Here is a 25829-nt window from a genome sequence, read left to right on the forward strand (position 1 = left end):
AAGCAAAGGCAAATGATTTCTTAGAAATCTCCTTTGTGGACTGACTACATCTTGTCCTTCCTTTCTTGCTCCCTAAAGTACTTAGTATAGCTCTCCACATACTCTTCAATCAACCCAGTAAGATATCTAGAATGAGATGAAGAATAAATTATTCAAATAATCCCTTTAAATATTTCATACAGAGAAAACTTTCATTTTTAAAGTACCATACAGTAATAGTAAAGGTACTGAAACTGGAGTCAGAAGACCCAGACTATAACACTCATTATTGACTATTGGTTATGAGAATAAAGATGAGATCAGGAACCTACAAAATGAAGCTATCCACAAATATCAAGGATTTTTACTTCTAAATGCAGAATCTGGAACTTCCCATTATCCTAGCTTGCCTGACCATAACCAGGTAAGAGAAAATGTGAGGTTAAAGATTGTTGAATTACATGCACACATAATATTAGCTGCATGTACAGAAACTACATTACAATTACAACTCAGTTGTAATACAGTTTCTGCATATGGTCAATTGGAATACAGTTTCTGTAAATGGTGCTCAGTTAACACCCCATATAGCACACACTCTACAGATACCTGCTGATCAGAGGGAACACAGCACACACTCCATCACCAAGTGGCTTAGAGCTCACACAGCTTTGTACAAACTGTGGCAAGCTCCACCTTCAGGGCATACTTAAAGGACATACTGTACCTCTCACGCAAGTCACAGAATCACGAGAGAGACGCCACCCTGAAGGACAAGCACAGGAGTAAAGCCTCTCTGAGGAAAGCAAGCACAGATGGCTGCATTGGGCATGGACGCATGGATTTGTGGCTGTAATACAAAGAGAAGAGAAGAAAACATTGGTGAATGGAAAACCGCCCACTTTAAAGTGCACGGGATGAATGGATACAGACATGGTATGTATATATACACATATAATCGAATATTATTCGGCCCGCAGAAAAGGAAATCCTCCATTTGCGACACACGGATGGACCTGGAGGGTATTATGCTAAGTGAAATAAGTCAGACAGAGAGAGACAAACACTGCATGGGATCACTGTTAATAATCTAAATTTTAAATCTAAATTTAAAAAATAATGAACTGAGAGAACAGACTGGTGCTTGTCAGAAGCAGAGAATGCGGGGAGGCAAAATGTGTGAAGGTGGTCAAAAGGTACAGACTTCCAGTTACAAGGTAAGTAAGTCTTGGGGATGTAATGTACAGCATGATGACTATAGTAAACAGTCAATCTTAAAACTTTTCAGCACGGAAAAAAAAATGTGTGGTAATAGATGTTCACTGAACTTATTATAGTGATCATTTCACAGTACATACATATATCAAATCATTATGTTGTACACCTAACACTAATACAATGTTATGTGTCAATTATATCTCAATTAATAAATTGTCCTTCCAGAAGCCCCCAGTATTTGGAGACACAATACATTAAGTTACTTTGGCTGGTTTGGTATTTGCCCTAAACTACTTTACCCTTCCCCAACATCATTCTTTCAACATAGAATTCATAAGAGGCATAAGAGGGAGGAGTGACTTTCCCAAGGTCACAGATCAATCCAGTCTATAAACAGAACAAACAGCCGCTGAGTAATCCAGAGCTCAGTAATAGAAATTTGATGCTACATAAGATGTGTCTCCTTGGCTGACCCCAAAGAGATCTTTTCACATTAAACGAAACCAAGTTGTGTGTTCCCTATGTGACCTTGACATTTACCCACTGTTGTCCAAGTTTTGGTTAGATAATAATCTTTTATTTTTCTATTGATGACATCTTTGTGTGTTTCTGCTCCTTGAAGTAGAGGGATCCTGTGCACATCCTGTGCTCATAGGATGTTCTCTAGGTCCTATATATTCTTATTACATGCACCTTGTTAGATGCAGTAATCCATTTGTTCACTCAAAAACTAGCAAGCCTTCACTATGTACCAAACACCACTCTAAGCACTGGGAATACTGTAAACATGAGGCAGATAGTCTAACAAAGGGAGATAAAACTAAACTCATAAGTTGTGTGACTTTAGAACATGAGAGTAAAGAGCAAAAGAATTATGAGAGGCGGTGCCATTTTCGATAGGATGGTCGAGGCCCACAAGGAGCACCTAAGAGAATTCTAAATAACGTGAAGCAGCAACTCAGGCAGACATCTGGACGAGAGGCGTCCCAGGGCAGAAGGAAGAGCCAGTGCAGACGTTCAGAGATGGTAAGTAGCCTCGTGTGCTTCTCTACCAAAATGAAGCCCAGTGAAGTCCAGTGTGGCAAAAGAAAGTGGGAGAAAAGACCAGGGAGACTTGAGTATATAAAGACATACGAGATTTGACTTTTCCATGGTAAACAGAGGTCATGGAAGTGTCCAAACAAACAGGTCTGCAACGTTATACATTTTACATTCCCCAGATCAATGTTTTCCAAGCTATAACATGCAGGATATCTCTATCACTTACAAGCTGGTTGTTTTGCAGGATGAACCACAACAATTCCAAGGGGCTGGTGAAGAGACAGTACTACTGATTGGTTCCCCCCATGCCACTTGTTGGCTTTCATAACCTCATGAGTAGCACGGTCACTCCAGTACACGGAATCTTCAAAGAGACTTAGGGAGTAGGGATGCCGCAGCGTCTGTGAAGCAGAAGAGAACAATGAGACCTAGAAATAAAAATGAAGATGAACAAAGTAGAAAAGGATACCTCCCCGAGAAGATGGTTTCCTTTAGCATTTAACTTAATAAAGACATAGTGAAATCATTGGTTAAGAGACAGAAAAAATATATACTTCTTGACCTATATCCCACTTACCAACCAAAATACTTCCATGTACCTGTGTCACTTAGCCTTCATTTTTACTCTGGTAATTACACTGGGCATCCATCTTATAAACAAAAGCAAAACTGAAGTGCAGGAAGTAGGGTGACTTATGTAGATCACCTGTCTAGTTACAGGAGAGATCTCCCAGGGCCTCTTCAAGCCACAGAACTATGAACAATCACAATCTTTAAATAGAAGTCAATAACAGCTTTTTGGTAAAATACATATTTTCTCATTTAACTTGTGACAATAAATTCACCAGAATTTCCTGAATAAAAATATATAACAGGTTATGATTTCATGGAGGGAATCTACATATAATTAAATCATTATTTACATGGACTTAGAGAAGCAACGGATTAGCATCCACAGATCAACTAAGTCACACGAGCTATTAATCCTTCCTGGACGCGGCACAATCTGACCATGAACTAGAATATTGATTTTCTGTCAGAAATAAAAGATAGGTGGACCCTTCCTCCTGTTGATATTTCCTCGATGGACCTTGTAATGTCTACGACACAACAGTGAATTTCTTAGCTTTCTTGTTACTCTGCCTCCTACTAAACCATTATTGTCTTAGTTTCCTTTCCTCACTACCAACTTACCAAATCACTGGCTATCACCTGCCGCCGATTGCTTCCATCATATTCACAATAGTCTATGTAATCAAGATAGCCATCCACGAAGTACAGCAGCCTGTTGGGGTAGTCAATAGCTAAGCCATTGGGCCAGAAAACCTTCTCCTGGATAATGACGGTGCGCAGACTGCCATCCATGCTAGCTCGCTCAATGCGAGGGTGATGGCCCCAGTCAGACCAGAACATCACAGAGGCACTGTGAAAAGAAACTAGTTACCGATTGGATGGGACATATTTCAAAATGGAAAATAACTGTCATTTTAAGTGACAGAATATCATGTTTAAGCTCTGCTTAAAATAACTCATATCCAGGTCAGAATATATGCACAGAGATTACTATTTCCTCTGAGAGTCACAAAGTAAAACCGTAATCATAATTCAATCACAAGCCATCTGGGTGTTTTTATAATGTTCAGAAAACATGCAGTATACTGTGACACTGAAATGTCTCAAGGCCGATTCATGTTTCTGTACAATCCACAAATAGTTGATCTAGAAAAGTTCATCTGTCCCTGTTTATCTACCCTGTCGTTTTTAAGATAAGTCAATTTATTCATCATCAGAGATTTATCATGAATTTCACGGGCATGAAATTTACTTTACAATATCTAGGAAGTCTGCATTGCATTGAACATAATTTGCCTAAGTCATCTTCCTGCAGAAAAGAATCTAAGAGAATCTAAGGAAATTCGAGGAAAGAAGCCTTCAAAGTTTTCTAAGCACATGGGAGAATTTCTTCTTCTTCCCTTTAGGGCCAGCAGGCCAAAACTTCCTTACATGACATAAAAGGAAGTTCCAGTAAACAATATGAAACTGAAGCAGGAAAATCTGGCTGTTTTGTTGCATAACCATGAGGTACACGTGGCACAAATACCATGGCCCGTCTATGGAATATTACTGCATGCATTCATTAGACTTAATCATATATTGCCAAGCTAATAAATCAATGTGTAAATTTTGTGATATGAATATTAGCCACAGCATGTCATGTTATTTTTCCCTCATACAATGTTAAGGCAACATCACTTAAAAAAAAAAAAAAAAGAAGTCTTACGTAGTTCTGGGATCTAACACTAGTCCCCTTGGATTTGTTATGTTTTCACTAAGCAGCACAGTCCTGTGACTCCCATCCAGTTTAGAGACTTCAATTGTTTGCAGAGAAAAGTCTGTCCAGTAAAGATTGCGTCCTACCCAATCTACTGCAATACTTTCAGTCATGGTGATACCACTGTCAAGCGTCTAAAGACAAAAGTGAATAACGAGTGAATTCTAAAGGGAATAAATGAATGCAAACATGGAAATTATATGAAAATTGAGAATAAGGCATCTAATTTGTCCTATGATTGCTTATGAAGATTAGAAAACTTTGTCTTCCCATGGAGAAACAGTAGGGTTTTCTGGAAAAATATACAAGATTGTGTAGAACTGAATACTCTATTGTTGGATTAGTATGTAGTTTCATTTTGGTTTCAGAATTTTTTCAGTTAAACAAAAGCTGTATCCGTTTGCTAAGCTGGCAACCCTATGAAACTTTACAGTGTTCACATGGCAAAAGTAATACCTTTATTGATTGAGTGCCAACAATTACAAAATAAATTTCTAAGGGGCAGAGGAAACATAACCATCAAGGATCAAGAAACTGAAACTCCGGGAGATTGATCAAGAAACATAACTGAATTAAAGCTAAGAAAAGCAACCTCAACAGCAAGGTCCTACTGTATAGCATGGGGAACTATATTCAGTATCCTGTAATAAACCATAATGGCAAAGAAAAGGATAAATTTTAAAAACATTTTTAAAAGACAAAAGAAAGAAAAGCAACCTCCCCTGTGTTTCCCTTATCTCTCATCCACTAGGAAAAAAATTTGCAGAAGGGACCTCCAAGATGCTGTGAGGTCTCTGCATCATATGACCTGCAATTCAGAGCCATGCATCTCCCTTCAGATCCCATCAAGTAGGAGTTAGGAACATCGGGGTCCCTTGGGTGTGATGTGGCCCAGAGGAAAACATGAGAACCACCTAAGATGAGGTAGGGCCTTCTCTCACTGGTGAGTAACAACAGCAAATAGACCCAAGACAGGGGAACTAGTCAGGTCAAAGGCCAGTAGACATGTACTTACTAGTTTTCTATCTGTTCCATTTTGAAACGCACTCCAGATTTTACCCTGAGTTCCATCCGACCAAAAGATATGACCACTGACTGAATCAAAATCAACAGCCACAATGTGAGAACCATCCTGGACAAGGGCGTGGATAGAGTGCTCCTGCCTGGAGATGTTGTCAGCAACAAGCTGGTTCTGACTCGCCACAAGTAACAGCAGACTTTCAGATGCTGTCCAAGAAGAAAATACAAGTGTCAACGATTCTGGGAGAAAAAACACTCAATATTTGATGTAATACCTTTGGTAACAGAAAGAAGATGTCATTCCACACTAGAGTAATGGGAAAAACAAACAAAAATTCCTATAAGAATGATGTTACCTTAACAGTTAGCTGGTTTTCATGAGCGTTGAAAGTAAGCTTTTTCGAAATATCTTTCTTCCTTGAATTACACTTTAGTGTTTATCTAAATATCAACCTGGAGTGAACTCTACTTGCATTCTTCCTGTTACTATAGTTACCTTTGTACTTGCTTATTTTGTACTTTGCATTCAGCTGTGGCAGAGACTTCTAATCATCCCCATGTCCCTCTCCTCTTCTTCCTTTCTAGTAATAAATTATGCCACTTTTTAGCACAGCACAGGGCCTACCAGCTAGAGACATTTCCCCATTTCCATTTCAGTTTGGAGTGACCATATGACTAAGTTTTGAACAATAAAATGTGAACACAGACGATGTGTCAAATTCTAGGTGCCATCCTTAAAAGGAAGCTACTTGCCCCTTTCCTACTTTCTGGGAGCAGGCAAAGACTGGAGCAAAACAATGGATCCCGAGATGGAAGCCACACCAGCTTTTACCCCCTGAACCGTCTGCCCTCCAGACTGCTGCCCGAAAAAGAAAGAAACTGCCTACTTTGTTTTAGCATTCTTTATCTGGTCACTTCTATTTATTTATTTTTTTAACATCTTTATTGGAGTATAATTGCTTTACAATGTTGTGTTAGTTTCTACTGTATAACAAAGTGAATCAGCTACACATATACATATATATCTCATCTCCGTATCCCCGCCCTCTTGTGTCTCCCTCCCACCCTCCCTATCCCACCCCTCTAGGTGGTCACTATCTGGTCACTTTTAAAGCAGCCAAAGCAATACCCTAACACATAGTACAAATACTTTCACGTAGTAGAAACTGAATTAATACTGGTTGAATTGAATTCATTAAACATTATATAAAGATGGTGAAATTTGTTAAACGTGACATTTAATCTTAAGCTCTGGATTGTGCTTGGTAAACTGGCTGGAGTTAGTTCACTTTCATTACCTGTAGCTTTGCAGGTCCTCTGGTCAGCGTCTAACCTGTATTCCGGATCACACCAGCACCGAAAAGAACCTCTCATATTGTAACAGTGCTGGCTACAAAAGCCTGGAATACGACATTCATCTATGTCTTCACAGGTCTTAGAGTCATTGGCAAGCAGGTATCCCAATGGACACTGGCATTGAGCCCCATAGGGCCCTTGAATACACTGGTGAGTACAACCACCATTGGAATCTGAGCAGCTCTCCTGGTCTAGAATAAAGAAAAAGAATCACAGAGTGGGAAAGTCAGGAATCTTTGCTTCTTTGGTTCACTCAGTTGCATTATGTGTCATACAGTCTCAGGTCACCTTCAACACAATACCCAGGTAAGAGCTATGAGCAGAATCCACCTGGATGAGGTCCACAGGCTGTTCAGTGCTCCGATTTACCTGAGGATTTACCATCTTTCACGTCCACTGGACTTGGACCACTTTCTTCACTACAGCCTTCTATTATAACTCCATTTAGTGCAATGAGAGAAACTTGGGGAAATATGGTGGACATCAAGAAACACAACTATCATTGGTAAAGCATGCAAAGAGACCTAAATTACTTGCCATTTGCTTCCTGTCATTCTTCTACCTACACAGAAATGGAAGATAAGACTTTGACACTGAAGAGCAGAGCTGGAAGGTCTATAAAGGAGAAAGGCAATTGGAAGACTACAGGGCACAGGTGCACTGATATGCCATCATCCTTACTTTCAGGGCTAAGACGGCAATGCCTGAAGCACCCAAAGATAGTTCATCTACCTGAGGATGCAAATGCCCTCTATTTCCATGTGTACTCTTATTTATAAGAGTCATGATATGAAACATGCACTAGAAGGGGAAGTAAGTCAAAATGATTAGGACATTTTCAGCACAAACGCAATGCGTTTAAAATCGTAAGAATCTAAAATACTTTGCAATCATACCTGGCTGGGTATCATCTGAGAGTGAGCATTGATTAAAGAAGAAATAAAGAAAGGACAGTAATTAGGATTACATGCCAATCACAGGATTTTAATCATAGCAAACACAAATCCCCAGACTTCATTTGTTTTGTGGAAAGTTCTGATTGAAATCAGAAAATATTAAAGTTAGAAAAACTTATGAGCGCATTACCAACAGAACCAAATTTAATTTGACGATCTAATGAAGCAAAAACACAGAACCAGGTGCAAAGGATTTAATGAGAAATATTATCCAGTGATGATTTATTTGAATTCCATGATGGCTATCTGGATCTACACAGATCTAAATTCAGAGAGAAACTGAGATCCCTTCCTCAAAAGCTACATGGTGACTGTGACAATGATGATGTACAGCCGGCCACTGCTCAGGATGAATTTATGGCAGTAAACTGTGGTCAGGAAACTTACTGCAAAGTGGGGACTCATCTGTCCCACTGGGGCAGTCAGGGTTGCCATCACATACTGCACTCAGATTCACACAGATGCTATAACTGGGGCATTGCCATTGCCAACTGGGACACTGAAAGGCCTGCGTAGGGCAGTCCTTCTCATCGCTCATGTCCCTGCAGTCATTATCCCCATCACAGAGCCACTCTCTGTAGATGCAGTTTCCATTGTCACAGAGGAAATGAGATGAAGGGCAGGTCTTGGGGGCACAGCCATTGTGCTCATCAGATCCATGGAGGCAGTCTGGGTGGCCATCACACTCCCAGATCTTCGGAATGCAGATACCATCTGCTTGGCACTGAAATTCATCTTGGTGGCACATACCAGGAGGCCTGGTTGCTGAGAGAACGAAATGGGGAAAATGGGCTTGTGAAGGCAATCCATAACCCCTTTTATATAATTCCTAGATTCAGAGGAAATGATTTTGGATCAATGGTAGGTTTATAATAATGACTATGACAAATGTAATATTAAAATCTAAAATGACACGAGTCTTCTCTGACATTGTGGCATGTAGAGATCTTTATGCGTCAGATTAGTGGATCTGACCACAAAGGATGTACAACTCTTGGATAGAAGATAAGTCCCTGGGTCAAAAGAAAATTCTATTTCCTGTGTTTCTAATTATGGATTAAATAATAAAGAATCACCAGAGCATTTAAATAGAGCTTAAATAGCTACGGTGAATTGGAATTCATGGGTTTAATGTCATATATTTGGATGTTATCATTTTCCCTCAAGTGAATTATATCAGATGAAACCAGCACACATTAAGTAAACAAAAGATGACTGTAAATCCTCAATTCTTTGCAGACTTTCCACTATTCACCAAGCAATCCTTACGAGATAAGTAAGAATGGCTTGCCTTTTCACAGGAGTAAACCCAAACTCCCTCCTAGGAACTTTTTAAGGCAATAGCAAATCAGGGGCAATGGAACTTTAACCTCAGATCACCACGGACGAATTCCACGTTTTCAATGTGAGACAGGAAATTCAGTGATTAAGAATTTCTGGGTGTTGTACACACCTATACAGTAAGCAAGCATTTAACTTTTCTTTTTGATCCATAGATTTAAACACTTCTTTTCTGATTAGGGAGGAGAATTGATAGAAACCTACTATTTGTGGTTCAAAATACCATTATTCAAACAAATGACCACCTCACCTCATTTAATATAAAACGTGGGGAATAACAAATCCTGTCGATTATAGGTCTACAGCTTGTGGAGATTATAGGCCCAACAGATTTATAGTCCGTGAAGTCCTCCTTGAATCCTCTGAAAAAATTTCTTTGCTCTGAACCTTCATAGAATTTTTATCTGTATCGTTTCTATAAGGCCCTTGTAACTATCTACCTTACTTTGTTTCTTACTTTCGATAATTTCTCTTACCAGACTCTCAGGACAAAGACCATATGTAACATGTTAGCAGATACTAAACAAATGATTTGCTTGATTTCACCTCCCTATTGAGATTTAAAAGAAACCATTAAAATATCTTTATAAATAGTAAACCTCAAAAATTTGAAACCCACTAATTTGGTATGCCCTAGGAAAAATTAATAGTGAGAACAAAAATATCTGAGAAATATTTAACCTACTCAGGAGACAATTTGAAAGTGCCCATTTACAACCCCTTGATTCACAAATTATAAGTCGCTGTTTGGTAATGTCAAGTCGATTTTATTATATGTTCAATACTGTGTTCCTTTGACAATGCTTTGTAATTCAGGCTGCCTTCTCTCTAGTTTGTCTAAGAGAAAATCTGTGGTAATATCAATACTGGTAAACATGAAATGACCCCTTCACCTGAAACATGCTAGGTATATGGTACTTACGACAATCTGTCTCATCAGAGTGGTCATTGCAGTCAAAAACACCATCACAGCGATATGTGTTGCTAATACAATTACCATTACTGACACATTTGAATTGAGAAGCAGTGCAATTAATTACTGAAAATGAGAGAGAAAAGTATTAGAAATTAAGCCAAGGAGCAAACAACTAAACATTGAGATTTTTCTAAACATCATGAATAAAAATAAAGCATTATTTACAATAGCCAAGATATGTAAGCAACCTAAGTGCCCATCAACAGATGAATGGATAAAAAAGATGTGGCATATATATATAATGGAGTACTACTCAGTCATAAAAAAGAATGAAATTTTGCCACTTGCAACAACATAGATGGACATGGAGGGTATTATGCTTAATGAAATAAGTCAGAGAAAGACAAATACCGTATAATATCACTTACATGTGGAATCTAAAAAATAAAACAAATTAGTGAAAGTAACCAAAAAGAAACAGACTCACAGATATAGAGAACACACTAGTGGTTAACAATTGGCAGAAGGAAGGGGGCAGGGCAAGATAGGGATAAGCTACAGGAATATATTATACAACAAAGGAATATAGCCAATATTTTATAACTATAAATGGAGTTAACCTTTAAAATTGTGAATCAGTATGTTATCCACCTGAAACATATAATATTGTAAATCAACTAGACTTCAATGGATTGATTAATTAATTAATTTAAAAATAAAGCAATGTACTTACTACAAGCATTCTCATCAGACCCATCAGCACAGTCGTCGGTCCCATCACAGACAAAAGATAGGTCAATACATCGATGATTGGGGCAATGAAACTGACTAGGTGAGCATGTCTCTGTATGATCTAATGTCATCCAAAAACAAAACCAAGTTACAGTTTATTTCTTGTTCAGTGTGTACCAGAGCCAAACTGTAAAACGCTAAGGAAATACGTAAGTTATCTCAGTTGTATGTGTGCTCAAAATTCCTTCAAGTCAGCCAGATTGCCAAAGTCAGCCCATCCAGAGCCCAGCTAGGACACTTTTTGGAAAGAGGAAGAAAAATATTACAGGGCAGAGTCAGAAACTGTGATTACACCTTGAAAAACAGACCACACTTAGAAAGTAAGCATCATGGCCTTGGACTGGCCTACACCTCCTGAATGCTATGAAGTCCAAGACTGCACCAAAGCTAAGCAATGGAGCCCAGCAAGGCAACATGGTCCGCATGACCACAATGCCCAGTAGCAGCAGTGTAGAGACAGATCATGATAACTGGATTTAATCCAATATCTAAGCAGAACGATCCTCAAAACCAGGGTCCTAGCTGGCTGAAGAGACACAGCCTTAGAGTCAGATGCGCTGCCTCCCCCTACCCAAAACGTGAAGTCATAGTAAATATAGTCTCACAGAATGTGAAAGCTGGAGGGGATCTTAAAGCTCATCTAGTCCTGAGAAAAAGCGAATTGCCTAATCATGCAACCAAGACAGGAATTTAGTCCAGGGAACTTTGCTCCACCTTAAACTATGACTGCTGATATGAAAACAAACGACGACCTAGAGGAAATCAGAACTTGCAAGATGAAAAGCAGGTGGGTGAGATTAATGAAATTTAAATGTCCTGTGCCTCTTTATTCTGTTGCCTTTTTGCCTGTATAAATGAAAAGGAAAACCAATAGCCAAATGTCTGGATGTGTTTATATGATTTATAAAGAAAAATTGTTTTAAATATCTGAATAGTTAGTTGAGGGATTTTATTTTCCAGTTTCTATCTGGGTTTAGACATCAGAGACAGTCCTTGTTTTGCTTGCATAGGAAATATTTAGGAAGACTTCCCACGTCTTTGCTCCTATAGCCTATTAATACAGGGATTGACAGATGAAGAGAAGTAGCTAAGATACAACGAAAATTATGTAAGCCTTCAAGGAAAGTGCACAAGGCCTACTGACTGTTCAAATCTATTCACTAGGCTGACCAACCAAGAGAAATCAGTTCAAAACTTACCACATGACTTTTCATCAGATCCATCCCCGCAATCATTATCTGTGTCACAGACCCAGCTCTTTGGGATACACAAGCTATTATCACAGGTGAAGAAGTCTGCACGACAGGAAGTGGGTGCTCGGGTGGGGCAGTTCTGCTCATCACTGCCATCCACACAGTCATTTTGGTTGTCACAGCGCCAGTATGAAGGAATGCACTGTCCTCTGTGGCCACACGCAAACGCTGAAGGTGCACAGGAAGTATCTACAACAGAAACGAATTGGTCATAAAGACATCTGTTTTTACCGCCTTTTAAATGAGATCTTACCTTGTAAAGGCCCATTTCTTCTCCCTTTTCAATGGGAGCGTTATATAAAATGTGCAAGTTTATTCAGCAACTATCATATGCCAGGCACTTTTCTAAGTGTTTACATTTTTTTGTCTCTCTTAATCCTCACAATAATACTGTCAGGTACATATAATTATCTGCATTTTATAGATGAGGAAATTGAGGCTTTGAGAGCTTAGGAATCTGCCCAAGACCAAAACTCTAGTTGGTGTGACTCTAAGGCCCGTCCTTTACTTCTAAGCTATGCTTCCTCTGATCACATGGGTCATTGGAAATTGATAAAACATTCATGTAAAATCTGCACTTTTAAAAACAAAAAGATATACACAAAATAAAACTTTAGAAATTTCAAAAATGTATAAATGAGCACTTTCATTTTTAAATGTCACTTTTCTTTCTATTAATGTTTCCTTGATAGAAATTTCTGAGATTTCAACTGTCCTCTATCTTTTTGTCTTCTGCAATAGCATTTATTATAAACTGGATTACCATCAAAAGAAGAATGTAAAGGTTAAAACCACCATTTCACCCATAATTCATTTTACACCAACAGGAGGAAAAAGGAATATTATAGCACATGAGATTTTCAAAAGCTATTACTGCAAGCACCTATTCTGTGATATTGTTCTCTCCAATACTAAAGATTAGATCCAGTTTGTTTTGTTGACTTTTTGAGGAGTATGCCAAGATGCAATGACTCTGCATTGATCCAAACAGCCAATGTCAGAAAGAAATTTTGTTGAAGATAGCCCAAATCAATGCTAGAAATCACCTGCAACATTATCTATGAATGATATTCATCGCCTAGCTTCCTAAAAGCCTTTGGAGTACATATTAACAATCCGAAAGGAATATTCTTTCCTATAGAGATAACCCAAGCCTTTTTTTTTAAGCCCCCTCTCTCTGTTCTATTCATCCTAGGAAGTATTGCTAGTGTATAGCTACTTACTAAATGTGCCACATTGAACCTCATCACTGTTATCATGACAGTCATCAATTCCATCACAGCGGTAGTGAATGGGCACACATCTGCTATTGTTACAGGGGAAGGAAAAGGCACCACACTGCTCCAACGGTGGCTCACGGGATGGGTCTTCCACGCATGTCAAACGATCGGAAGTCAGACTCATTCCATAGGGGCAACCACACACCCGCTGGAAATTTGGCACTGGGAAGCAGAAGTGGCTGCAGTCACCGTTCGGATTGGTGGGTCGGTTACAGGCGTTAGACCCTGAAAAAGCAACGCCCCTAGATAAGTGAGTCAAGCACATTTCCTTTAGGTTGATTGATCACAGGTTTGGTTGTCAGACCCAATATTAAAAACTCCATTCCTCTTGGAAATCAACGTGCCAAATAGCACATTCAATATAAATACAGGAAAGTGCTGAAACGTGTTTTTCTCAAACACAGGTTTAAAATTAGCCGAGTCGAACAGAAATTCTAAATCTTACACTTTAAAACTATCTGAGTGACAGGAAGATAAAACTATCAGGAGTTATATTAAATAATAAGGTACTTAAAGAGAAAAGGAGCCATTATATTAAACACATCCCTATGAAAGAAGCTGGCAACATCACTCACCGGTCTGGATTCTGGTATCATATACCTTCACACGCATTACAACACCAACGCCACTTCGGAGGACCACCAGTTGTCCACCATCTGTTTTCCTGACTCGAACAATACCACGCAGTCTCCAGTCAGTAAAATACACGTAGTCTAAGAAGGAACACGGTGATTAGTATTCTCGCCACAGTTCACTTACAAATCACTTGGGAAAATGCAATATGTTTGTAATGCTTCTTCCAAATGTGGGAAGCTTCCTCCATAAATATCTGTAATATGTTTCTGTAATCATTTTCCATGACTTGTTAGTCTCTAGAAATGATTCTTTAGAAGCCCATATATATTTTTTTTTCTTTTTTTTTCTTAAATAAAACATTTATTTATTGACTTTTGAGCTTCTGAAGCTAAGGACCCCGTATAAAACAACAGAGTTGCAAGAATACTTCCTGATACAAATTTTTCCTGCACCAGTAGAGGTGAAAATTCTATGACTTGGAGAGAAAGGGAAGAGCTCTAGAGGAGTGTAATATAACCAGGGAATAAAAACAATAGGAGTTGATGGTATGGATCTCTGAGAGAGACCCTACCTCTTAGAAGCCTTTTTTTAAAATTTATTTATTTATTTATTTATTTTCTCAAACAAAATTTCTCAAACAAAAAATAAAAGTTAAATATTCAGTCAACTAACCAAATGTTTTATTTATACATAAAAGCACCATTTCAATTAAAAAAGTGACCAGCTTTTCTGGAATTATGAGATTGCCAAATGAGGATGAGCTTTATACAACTTGTACAGTATAAATAAGACACACTTCTTTTGCTTCAAAACGTACCTTCAAAGACGGCAAGTCCAAACGGATGTGTTATCTGCTGTATACTGGCCAGGACTTTTCTATCTAACCCATCAAAGGTACTATGCTCAATTTTATCAAAAAAGGCATCTACCCAGTACAATCGTGAAGAGCTAAAATAATAAAATACTTGGTTATTGGTTATCCAGAAACTAGCAAAGCACACTTTATACTAAGGGCATTCAAAAATAGCACATTCAGTTGACACATTTATTAAGCAAAGTTTAATAGTTTCATGCTCTCCAGAAAGACAAAATAACTTTTATGAAGTGATTTCCAATTGTCTTAGAAAACTTGAAATGTTATTATCTTCAAGCTAGGAATTTTATTTTTCTCCTTATTAAATCCACAAGTTAGGAAAAATATTCGTAGTAACTGATGTTTAAAAGGTTAAACACGTTTCTTCCTTTTTTCTCTCCTATAAACTGCTTTTGCATTTGAGGTCTGTAAGCTTATCTACCCTGTTACCTTTTCCTATACTCCTTGACAGATTAATTTCTTAAAATTTAAATCTCATATTCCAAAAATCCTCCCACGGTGTATATAGGCAAATACACATTTGTTGACACAATTTCCTATCCTCAAGATGCCCCCTGTAAAAACTGCACATGACCTGTACTTCATCAAATCCCTGTTCTACTTCTAGTGGGGTTTAGGTCTTGCCCTATTCTGCTTCCTCTAGCAATTTCCTCAGAATATTCATTACTACATATGTTTTCATCCCAGCATAAGCTGGCCAACTATGTATATGTCTTCCATAGTAAGTGGGAACTCAGCAATTTGGGATGATTCCTACTTACCTCCAATCAATGGCCAACCCATTGGGCCACCCAAGAGTAGTGTTTACTATAGGCAAAAGGTTAGATCCATCACTCCATGCTCTCAGAATTTTAGCGGGACGGTACCAATCAGTGAAGAATATATACCTAGAAAAGGAGGTAATAAATCAAAGATGTTAACATTGGGACAAACTACATGACTTAGAGAGATTTAGCACAAACATAGATTCTTCAGAGACTTGCTGCAAATTAATTTCATTTTCTGTATGCTATTGGGTTTATATAGAAAAATATATCGAAAATACAAATGGTATTAAAATGGGCATCCAAAGCAGAGAACCACTGTGCTAGACTTCAGGACCTAAAACTATTGTCACCAAGTAGATTCTTTAAAAAGACACAGTTCAGGTTACATTTTAAATACTTCATGCTCTTGAAATAAACTATGAGCAAGAAAACAGATTTTAATCTCTCACTTTCTTTCTGGATTAAACATCCAGGATCCACTAGATCACTCTTTAGTCATCTTCCACAAGGAATTAAATTTGCAGGAAAGCATTTCATCCCTGATGAAAAATGCATCCAAATAAACGTAACTCTTAAACGATCTTACCCAAGAGGTCTTTTTTTATCCCGAGGAGTGGCAAAAAGATAAGTGTAGGGAAAAAATCTTTTCTCTTTCATATGAGCCTTAAAAACTAAAATTAGTCTTTCCAAAAGGTAACTTTCTGAAACGTGACTTCATATTGTTTTAAATTAAGGACAGGGACTTCCCTGGTGGCACAGTGGTTAAGAATCCGCCTGCCAATGCAGGGGACACGGGTTCGAGCCTTGGTCCGGGAAGATCCCACATGCCACGGAGGAACTAAGCCTGTGTGCCACAACTACTGAGTCTGTGCCACAACTACTGAGCCTGCATGGCACAACTACTGAAGCCCGCATGCCTATAGCCCATGATCTGCAACAAGACAAGCAACCGCAATGAGAAGCCCGTGCACTGCAACGAAGAGCAGCCCCCTCTTGCCACAACTAGAGAAAGTCCACGTGCAGCAACAAAGACCCAACACAGCCAAAAATAAAAATAAATATATTTATAAAAATAAATATATGAAGGATAAATATATGAAGGATACATCCGGAAAGGAATTTAACGCCTTTTCAAAACCCAACGCCAAAGATTTAGCTTAAGATAAATTCACTAGAAAACCAACTGTTTAACTGTCTATTGGGCAATAAAATTTCTTATCAATAACATCATCAGTTTTAAAATATGTTAGACACACAGGCTTTGCAGTCAGACAGGCCTGGAATTTGAATACTAACTATTGCTTAATAGCTGTGGGTCCTTGAGCAAGTTACTTTATCTCTCTGAGCCTCAGATTCCTTTTTTTTATTTTATAAATTTATTTATTTATTTTTGGCTGTGTTGGGTCTTCGTTGCTGTGTGAGGGCTTTCTCCAGTTGCAGCAAGCGGGGGCCACTCTTCATCACAGTGCGTGGGCCTCTCACTGTCGCGGCCTCTCGTTGTGGAGCACAGCTCAGACGCGCAGGCTCAGCAGTTGTGGCTCACGGGCCCAGTCTCTCCGCAGCATGTGGGATCCTCCCAGACCAGAGCTCGAACCCGTGTCCCCTGCATTAGCAGGCGGATTCTCAACCACTGCGCCACCAGGGAAGCCCATGCGCCACCAGGGAAGCCCCTCAGATTCTTTATCTCCAAAACAGGTCTTGTATATACCTCACTCACAAACCAGCTTTTGGATTAGATGAGATTATGTACTATGTAAAGTGTTTGCTATGTACCCTCAATCACGCTTTAGTGAATTACCAGTCATCTTTTTTTTTTTAACTACTCTATTGAAACACAACTGCCTATCTCAGACTTTATGTTAGCTATCAAGCATATTTAAATAAGAAAGGTAAGAACAAAAAGGCATGGCGTGAAATGCTCTGTCTCTTCTTGTCTGACTCCACCAATAATGCAATGGTTAAACATGAAACTTTGTCTGTGGTCTGAAAGACTTTTTATTCTGAAAACTACTGAATGATTAAGCAAGTTTTGGTAAGCTTTATATCAATACATTAAAGCAGGGAAAGAATTTGAGCCTTTCCTGATAATTCTGCTGCATATTCATTCCTTCTCCACAGAATCTGTGTCTCATTGTTTGGTCCTCTGCGACTGTGAAAAAAAAACCACACTCCAGTGAAGACTGAAAAGCCAAAGCTTAGGAGAAAGTTTTTGGAAGGAGATAAAGTGATCACTTCAGCATATGCTAAAAGGACACAATCTAAGGTGATTTCAATTTACATGGTTCAATCTTGTATTTACTGAATTTGCCAAATACCTATGGCATCACTTTGCAATGACTGTACAAGACGTAAGTTTCAAGCTCTTAGGAAAACATGAACACACTTACCCAGCAATAGGATGAACTACGATTGATCGTGGGTTATTTAAATTCTGGACTATTGTGCGCCTCGATTTATCAGCTAGCCTTATGACACTGACACTCCTATAAGAAGCATCTGTCCAATAAAGATTCTTTGAAATCCAGTCAAAACTCAAACTTTCAACACTTGGCACTCTGTTAGCTGTGATAACTTCTCTTCCTGTAAATTAAAATATGGACATGGTTTAAAGTAAGCATATTTTACATGACATACATTTTCCTACCACTGCATATTTAAACTTTGTGTGAGAACTAGAGAATATTTCAGTAATGTGGAATTCTTTTAAAAAATAAAGCAACGGTAAACTGCAAAGCAACACATGAGATAAACCTAGAATCTATCCATCTCCAAAAGTTTGGATCTCAAAGAATAGATATGACTCTGATAAATAGAACCAGGAGAGGTATGGCCTGGATTTACTCCCTTGTTCAACCTTCCAGAAAAAATTTCTCAGTACAGAACATCTGAAGAAGAGATACCTGAGTTCACATACTCACAACCACCACCCACAGACAGCGCTGATAAGCTGACACCGCCAGGTACGACTGGGGGTATCTATGAGATATTCCCACCCAACTTTCTTATCAACAGTCTTTCATAGCCACAGAGTTGCCAAGTTTGGAAAAGACCAGGAACCGGAAAGGAAATCAGAACTGGGTACAAGGAGAAAAAAGACCACTTTCTTCTTTGTGAATTTTTTATGACTTTTCCCCTCCTTTTTCTTTTTTTACTAAAGAAAATGTGAATCACAGGAAACTCTGCTCAACCTAAATGTAACAACCTAAATGGGAAAATGTATAACTGAATCACTTTGCTGTACACCTGAAACTATCACAACAAAATATTCTTTAAAAAAAAAAGTGAATCAGAGTAAACAATCACAACTCTTTCCTTTGAAGGAAGAAAAACAATCCTGGTGCTTTTTCCATTCATTCATTCAGCAAATTGTAAAAAGAAAGTCCTCTGTGTGCTAGACACCATATTAGACATTGAGGAAACATGATATTGCTAACAGTATTAATAATAATAGCTTATACTGAGCACTTGCTATGAGCCTGGAACTGGCCCAAGTACTTTACATGAATTCATCCATCCTCACAACAGCTCAACAGTAGGAATTATTATTATCCCTATTTTGTACATGAGGAAACTGAGTCATAGAAAAGTGAAGCATTTTGAAAGAAATGTGGACACTGTCTTCAAGGTATCTTCAAGGTAATGAAGTGGGAGAGGTGGGGGGAGGCAATTAGGCCAAGAGGGAAAACAACAGAAGAGTAACAGGTGCTGTGATGGAGGTATGCACAGGATGGTATGGAAACCGAGGCAAAGTGCAGGTGTGGAGAGGTTTCCCCAAGGAAGTGGTGAATGGGGGGCTGCAGGAAAGCAAAGACGTGGAAGTGGGAGGGAGAGAGACAGGATTCCACACGCTCCAAAGCATGGCTGGAGGTTAATAAGTTAATGGTAGAGGCTGAAAGAAAGGAAGAAGTTTGGGTGACCACCAGATTTGGTGGGCAGGGGGAGAGGTGGTGCCCTTCCCCTAAGGCAGGGGTCTGGAGAAGTGGAATAAAGGTAGACATTTAGACATACTGGTTTGGAGGTGGTTTGTGGGATATCCAGGTGAGACATCCAAAAGGCAGTTGGCTCTATGGGTCTAAACCCCAGAGAGAGAGTTTGGATGGAGATTTTCATCACCTCCTGTAAGAAGTCTTACCTGACCTTTCCCCTCATTCTCCAGGTGAGGAGTAAAAACATTCAGGAAATGGCCTATTATAAGTCTCCTCACACTGATTTATAACTACTACATAGATGGTAACGAAAGATACGGAAGGCGCAAAATTATGCAGAAGAAAATGCAGAATAAGAAAAGACCGGACTTCGCTGGTGGCGCAGTGGTTAAGGATCTGCCTGCCAATGCAGGGGACACGGGTTCGAGCCCTGGTCCGGGAAGATCCCACATGCCACGGAGCAGCTAAGCCCATGCGCCACAACTACTGAGCCTGCACCCTAGAGCCCGCGAGCCACAACTACTGAAGCCCGCGCGCCTAGAGTCCGTGCTCCGCAACAAAGACAAGCCACCACAGTGAGAAGCCCGTGCACCACAACGAAGAGTAGCCCCCACTCCCCGCAACTAGAGAAAGCCCGCGCGCAGCAACGAAGACCCAACGCAGCCAAAAATAAATACACAAATTAAAAAATAAAAATAAATTAAAAAATAAAAGGAGGACCAATGTTGAACACTAGAGATCACAGTTGTGTACAGGACAGGCAAAGAAGAAAAGACGTGTAAGGAACACTACAAAGAATGGTCAAGAAATAGAAGGAAATTCACGAGTGTGTTGTCAAGGGGGAAAAAAGCATTTTAAAGAAGATGGCTAAGGCGCCAAAGATAAGGATAAAGTTTATAACAAAGGGACTGGAGGTGACCAGGATAAGGGGTCTCAAGTGACATAGTGTGAAGAGGTGACAAATGTGAAAGTAGGGCCAGGAGAGTGTAGACCAAACTTTTAAGGTGCTTGTTCATGAACTTGAGGAGAGAGGGCTGCAACTAGAGAGGAATGTGGAGTGAAGGGTGGGTTGAAGGTTTTTTAGTATGGGAGAGACTTGAGCATATCTGATGGGGAAAAGTCAGTAGAACAAGAGAAGTTGGAGGAGAGAAGGGATCATTGATGGAGCAAGTTCCCTGAGGGCTTCATTCAGCCCATCTTGACTTCAATTTGATTTCTAACCATTCAGTTTTTGCCTATAAACTCATTGACACTTAACCTGCTCACTCGGAAAAACAGGGCAATGTACAAAAATACATCCTTCACCGGAGCACAAGCAGTTTAACCACTAACTATAAGAAACTTTGTAAAGGCAATTTGCTCAGCATGTGGACTTGAAATTGATTTAAAAAAACAAAAAAACCCATGATGAGAATTGCAGTTGCCAAAGCAGAAGGAAGCTGACCTGTGGAAGCATCTACAGGAGACTTAGCCTGTGTGTAGCTCAGCAGACCTAATTCTAGTCCTCAGAAAAGATGCATTCTGGTTCAAAATAACAGATTGACCACTGTGTTTAACTCCTCTTCCTTCCAAACTCCTTTTAATAATGACAGTGAAAGAACAGCAGATGAAAGATTTCCACAGAGTTTGGAAGAGAAAGAGACTTCTCCAAAGTAACTCACTAAGTGAAAGGAGAGACGTGCCGGCAGTGGGGAGCGCCAACACCCACACACACAGAGCCTCAGCGTGTCTGCACGCAGAAGCACCGGCTCTGAAAAAGGTAGGGGCAGGACGCTAAGGGGCCTAGTTAAAAGTTGGCATCGGAAGCGACTGGACCCAGAGGTTCCTCTCAGACCCTGAGCATGTATGACACTCCTCTCCGTCTACCTCCTCTAACAGACCAGAGATTTTCTTCTCTGGGGGACCTCAAGCAGAGAGGCTGTGGGCTGAGGACACATTGCACAATGGAGGGCTGGGATCGGCACAGACTGAGCACAGGAGGGTTATATATGTGAACACTGAACTGAACGGTCCTCAGCTCCCTGTCCTCCGTACTGCTCCCCAAACAGAGACTAGCTTCTCCCCTCTTACTCCTCTCACTCCAACAGGGAGAATGGAAGCAGCTACTAAGGAGAAACTGACTATCTCCAGAGAGGATTTTTCTGATACTGACATTTGGAAGCTTCCCAACAAAAAGGCTGCCTTATCACCAGCTGATGAGGCCCATTCATACCAACAGCCTTCTGATCAGTGTTTCATAGCTTTGCTCTTAATATCAAACAAGGCTCAGAGAAATTTGAAGAAAGCTTCCTTCATGAAGGAGAAAGTTGAAACAAACCAAAAGGAAAAAGGAACCCGAGGAAAATTAATTTTTTAATGTAATTAATATCTTCATAGAATAAGAAAAGATTGAACTTATGAAGCAAGAACAGGCTTTATTTTTAAAAAAGGAATAATCAGAGAGCAAGAAGGGGATCTTCAACATTGAAAATATAAGAGAAATTAAATATTCGATAGAAAGGCTAAAACTAAAATGCCAAAAAGTCTCACAGAAAGTAGAACAAAATGATAGAGATGAAAACCAGGAAAGAAAAGATAAGAAAAAAATAGATGATTAATCTAACATTCTCGAATAGAAAAAGCAGAGGCAAGAAAATTCCCAGAATAGGACAGAAATCTCAAGATGAATGGGATAACCAAAAGATTCTAAAAGTTTCCAGAAAGGAACAAAAACAACCTCCCCCCAAAAAGGTTGTACACACTGAAATGCTACTCTGGATGGCATAGGACTCTCAACACTGGCTACTAGAAGAGAGTGCAGCAATGTCTTCAAATTTCTGAGGTAAAATTGCTTTCATCCTACACCTAGTCAAATGATCAAGTTGGAGGGCAAAATGAAAACACCTTTAGACTCGAAATATGTACCACCAACTCATTCTTCTTAAGAAGCTACTATATAATGTGTTTCAGCAAAATAAGGAAATCAGTCTGGAAAGAGAAACAAGTGGCTTGCCAGTAACAGGAAAACCAGCACAGGAAAGTGGCCGAGGGAAATCGGAAGACAAGAGTTGTGTACCAGATCCAATTGAACAGCAGAGGGGGAAAAAATTATAGATTGTTCACATTTGATAGATACATAGATACACAGACAAGCATTTGATAGATCTGTTGGAGCATTTGGGGAAAATATAATAGCTACATAGAAAACTAAGTAAATGAAGATGGAGCAATTGTTAACTGCAGGAAAAAAAAAATCAAAATTTGTTCAAGAAATGTTATCATGGAATACTACTTGACTTAGCAGCGAACAAAAATTACAATCTAGCTTTTTAGGGAGAACAGGGGGAGAGGGAGGTTGGTAGAGGGGAATGTAAGAGCTAAATCCCTATCTATAACAATGAAATTAAATGTCTAATATGCAAATCAAGAAGTAGTACTGCAACAGAGAAGAACAAACCTGACTCCATATTGAATCTATTCCTTTAGCTCTAACCTTTGTGCTCTGTTGCCTGTGCTTAGTCATGCTGGCTGTGCACCTTTTGTAAAGGAACGTTGCCTATGGCCTGAAATACACAGGAGAGCCCATTCTCAAGGCTCTGACCTTTAAAGGTGTACGACTTTTCCATTCACATAGAGATAAAAAGTTGCAGAACAGAGAATAACATTTGTCTTGTTAGTGGTTTATAAGAACACAGTGACCAGATGTACATGGACAGCTGCAAGAACAAAGGATTCCAGCACCAAGAAGTTTGCAACAACCAACCACACCCTCTCCCCTCTTAGTATAAAAGAGGCCTGAATTCTAACTCGGGTAAGATGGTTCTTTGGGACGCTAATGCACCATCTTCTCAGTCTGCTGGCTTTCCGAATAAAGTCGCTATTCCCTGCCCCAACACCTCATCTCTAGATTTACTGGCCTGTCATGCAGCGAGCAGTACAAACTTGGACTCAGTAACAGTATAAGCAAAATATTTAGAAACACGGAGACAAATAATAGAACAAACAGGTAAAAGAATGGTAAGGAATTACCTCTAGCGAGCAGGTCTGAGTTGGGGGCAGGGTGGGGCAGAGCAATAGAGTTTTTCATTGAGAACAGCTTCAATAATAGCTAATATTTACTGAATTTTTACTATTTTCCAGGCATTATTCTAGGTGTTTTACATGTATTAGCCTAAAATTCTCTCAACAACTTTATGAGCTATGTAGTACCTCTATTATTATTATTATTATTATTCCTATTTCACAGATTTAGGAAACTGAGGTACAAAGAAAGTAACTTCCCCAAGATTACATAACTAGGAAATGTGAGGAGCCAGGATTCAAAACTAGGCACTTTAGCTCCTGAGCTGGCCCCTCTTAGTTGCTATGTTATACTGGCTACTGATTTGTTTTTCAAACTTCAGGTTTCGACCCATTAGTGGATTCTAAAATCAAAGTACTGGATCAGGCCAACATCCAATAAAGTACCCAAATGGTAAGGTATGACTGACTATAATTTATCTTTCTGTGAGGATTATGAAGATTTTAACAGAATTCCAATCAACTGAAAACTGACAATAAATCCATATTTACATATAATTCATGTCTTTTAAAAATAAATATTATTATTCCAAGCCCAGCATTTACGTGTGCAGCATTCCTATAGGGAGGTCATTCCATTGGCTCAGTCTGGCTGCTTGAATATAGGGAACAGCCTCTAGTTAATTAACCCATTAACAGCTTTCATACATATGACACTCCTATTATGGAGTGTCCATAGGTTAGTATTTGTCAATATTGATATTCTTAATTGTCCAATTACAACAATATTTGTTTTAAAATGCTCTCTCATTTGTAAGTTATTTTGAAAATAAAGGAATTGTTCACTTAAACTTAATTCAAAAGAAAAGCAATAGATTTCTTTTCCCAATCTAAAAGTATTTAGCAAGTTTAGTAAAAGACCCTGCTTAAGAAGTGAATGCAAAGTTTTAGTGAAAAAATTATTAGTATTATTATTGAAGACAGACAAAATATGCAAAAACAAACCCTTTAAACCCCTTCTCACCTGTGCCATCGATCTTTTGCTTACAAATCATGTCTTTTGTTGTATCTGAAAAAAAGATAGCCTTCTCCTGGGCATCAAAATCAATCCCAACAAAGACGGAAGCACCTCCTGTCACTGGAAGGATGACATCTGCCTGGTGAGAGAGGGTGAGCGGGATGCCACGAACAGCCACGTCAGATGAAAAGAACAGAAATCGCTCAGCAGCTGTAGAAAGAGGGACACACACAGTCAGCCGCAGCATAGTTCTTGCGTTCTCCCAATTCCAGAGAAATTACTTACACACCCATAAAGTACATGTTATAATTCTGAAAGAAACATAAAAATAAATAAATCTGTAGAAAACATAGTTGGAAATAATGGAAAGAAGGGAAGAAGAAAATACTGTGAAGGCAAAACAATCTTGAATTGAAGTATTACAATCTTACTTTTCCCTGAGAAATTTATCCTTAAGATTTATTTATATAAAACATGGTGTCCCAGCAAGATCCTTTCTGACCCACCTCCTAGAGAAATGGAAATAAAAACAAAAACAAATGGCACCTAATGAAACTTAAAAGCTTTTGCACAGCAAAGGAAACCATAAACAAGAGGAAAAGACAACCCTCAGAATAGGAAAAGATATTTGCAAATGAATCAACTGACAAAGGATTAATATCCAAAATATACAAGCAGCTCATGCAGCTAACTATCAAAAACATAAACAACCCAACCAAAAATGGGCAGAAGACCTAAATAGACATTTCTCCAAAGAAGATATACAGATTGCCAACAAACACATGAAAGGATGCTCAACATCACTAATTATTAGAGAAATGCAAGTCAAAACTACAATGAGGTATCACCTCACACCAGTCAGAATGGCCATCATCAAAAAATCTAGAAACAATAAATGCTGGAGAGCGTGTGGAGAAAAGGGAACCCTCTAGCACTGTTGGTGGGAATGTAAATTGATACAGCCACTATGGAGAACAGTATGGAGGTTCCTTAAAAAACTAAAAACAGACCTACCATATGACCCAGCAATCCCACTACTGGGCATATACCCTAAGAAAACCATAATTCAGAAAGAGTCATGTACCACAATGTTCACTGCAGCACTATTTACAATAGCCAGGACATGGAAGCAACCTAAGAGTCCATCAACAGATGAATGGATAAAGAAGATGTGGCACATATATA

General features: G+C 39.0%; 1 protein-coding gene across 1 annotated transcript in view; it reads right to left on the reverse strand.

The window, feature by feature from the left end:
- The window catches only part of LRP2 (LDL receptor related protein 2), a 174828-nt gene that overhangs the window by 88712 nt on the left and 60287 nt on the right, over positions 1–25829 (reverse strand). Inside the window, exons 15-30 of the mRNA XM_049712547.1 lie at positions 24651–24854; positions 18089–18281; positions 15696–15821; positions 14878–15008; positions 14060–14197; positions 13428–13709; positions 12151–12393; positions 10893–11012; positions 10166–10282; positions 8290–8667; positions 6889–7137; positions 5586–5797; positions 4520–4704; positions 3433–3661; positions 2465–2639; positions 707–829 (exon numbers count right to left, since the gene is read on the reverse strand). Of these exons, the coding sequence (XP_049568504.1) occupies positions 707–829; positions 2465–2639; positions 3433–3661; positions 4520–4704; positions 5586–5797; positions 6889–7137; positions 8290–8667; positions 10166–10282; positions 10893–11012; positions 12151–12393; positions 13428–13709; positions 14060–14197; positions 14878–15008; positions 15696–15821; positions 18089–18281; positions 24651–24854 (3105 nt within the window). The remainder of the gene's footprint in view (positions 1–706; positions 830–2464; positions 2640–3432; positions 3662–4519; positions 4705–5585; positions 5798–6888; positions 7138–8289; positions 8668–10165; positions 10283–10892; positions 11013–12150; positions 12394–13427; positions 13710–14059; positions 14198–14877; positions 15009–15695; positions 15822–18088; positions 18282–24650; positions 24855–25829) is intronic.

This window comes from Orcinus orca, chromosome 7, assembly GCF_937001465.1.
Source record: "Orcinus orca chromosome 7, mOrcOrc1.1, whole genome shotgun sequence".
In the NCBI taxonomy this organism is placed as follows: domain Eukaryota; kingdom Metazoa; phylum Chordata; class Mammalia; order Artiodactyla; family Delphinidae; genus Orcinus; species Orcinus orca.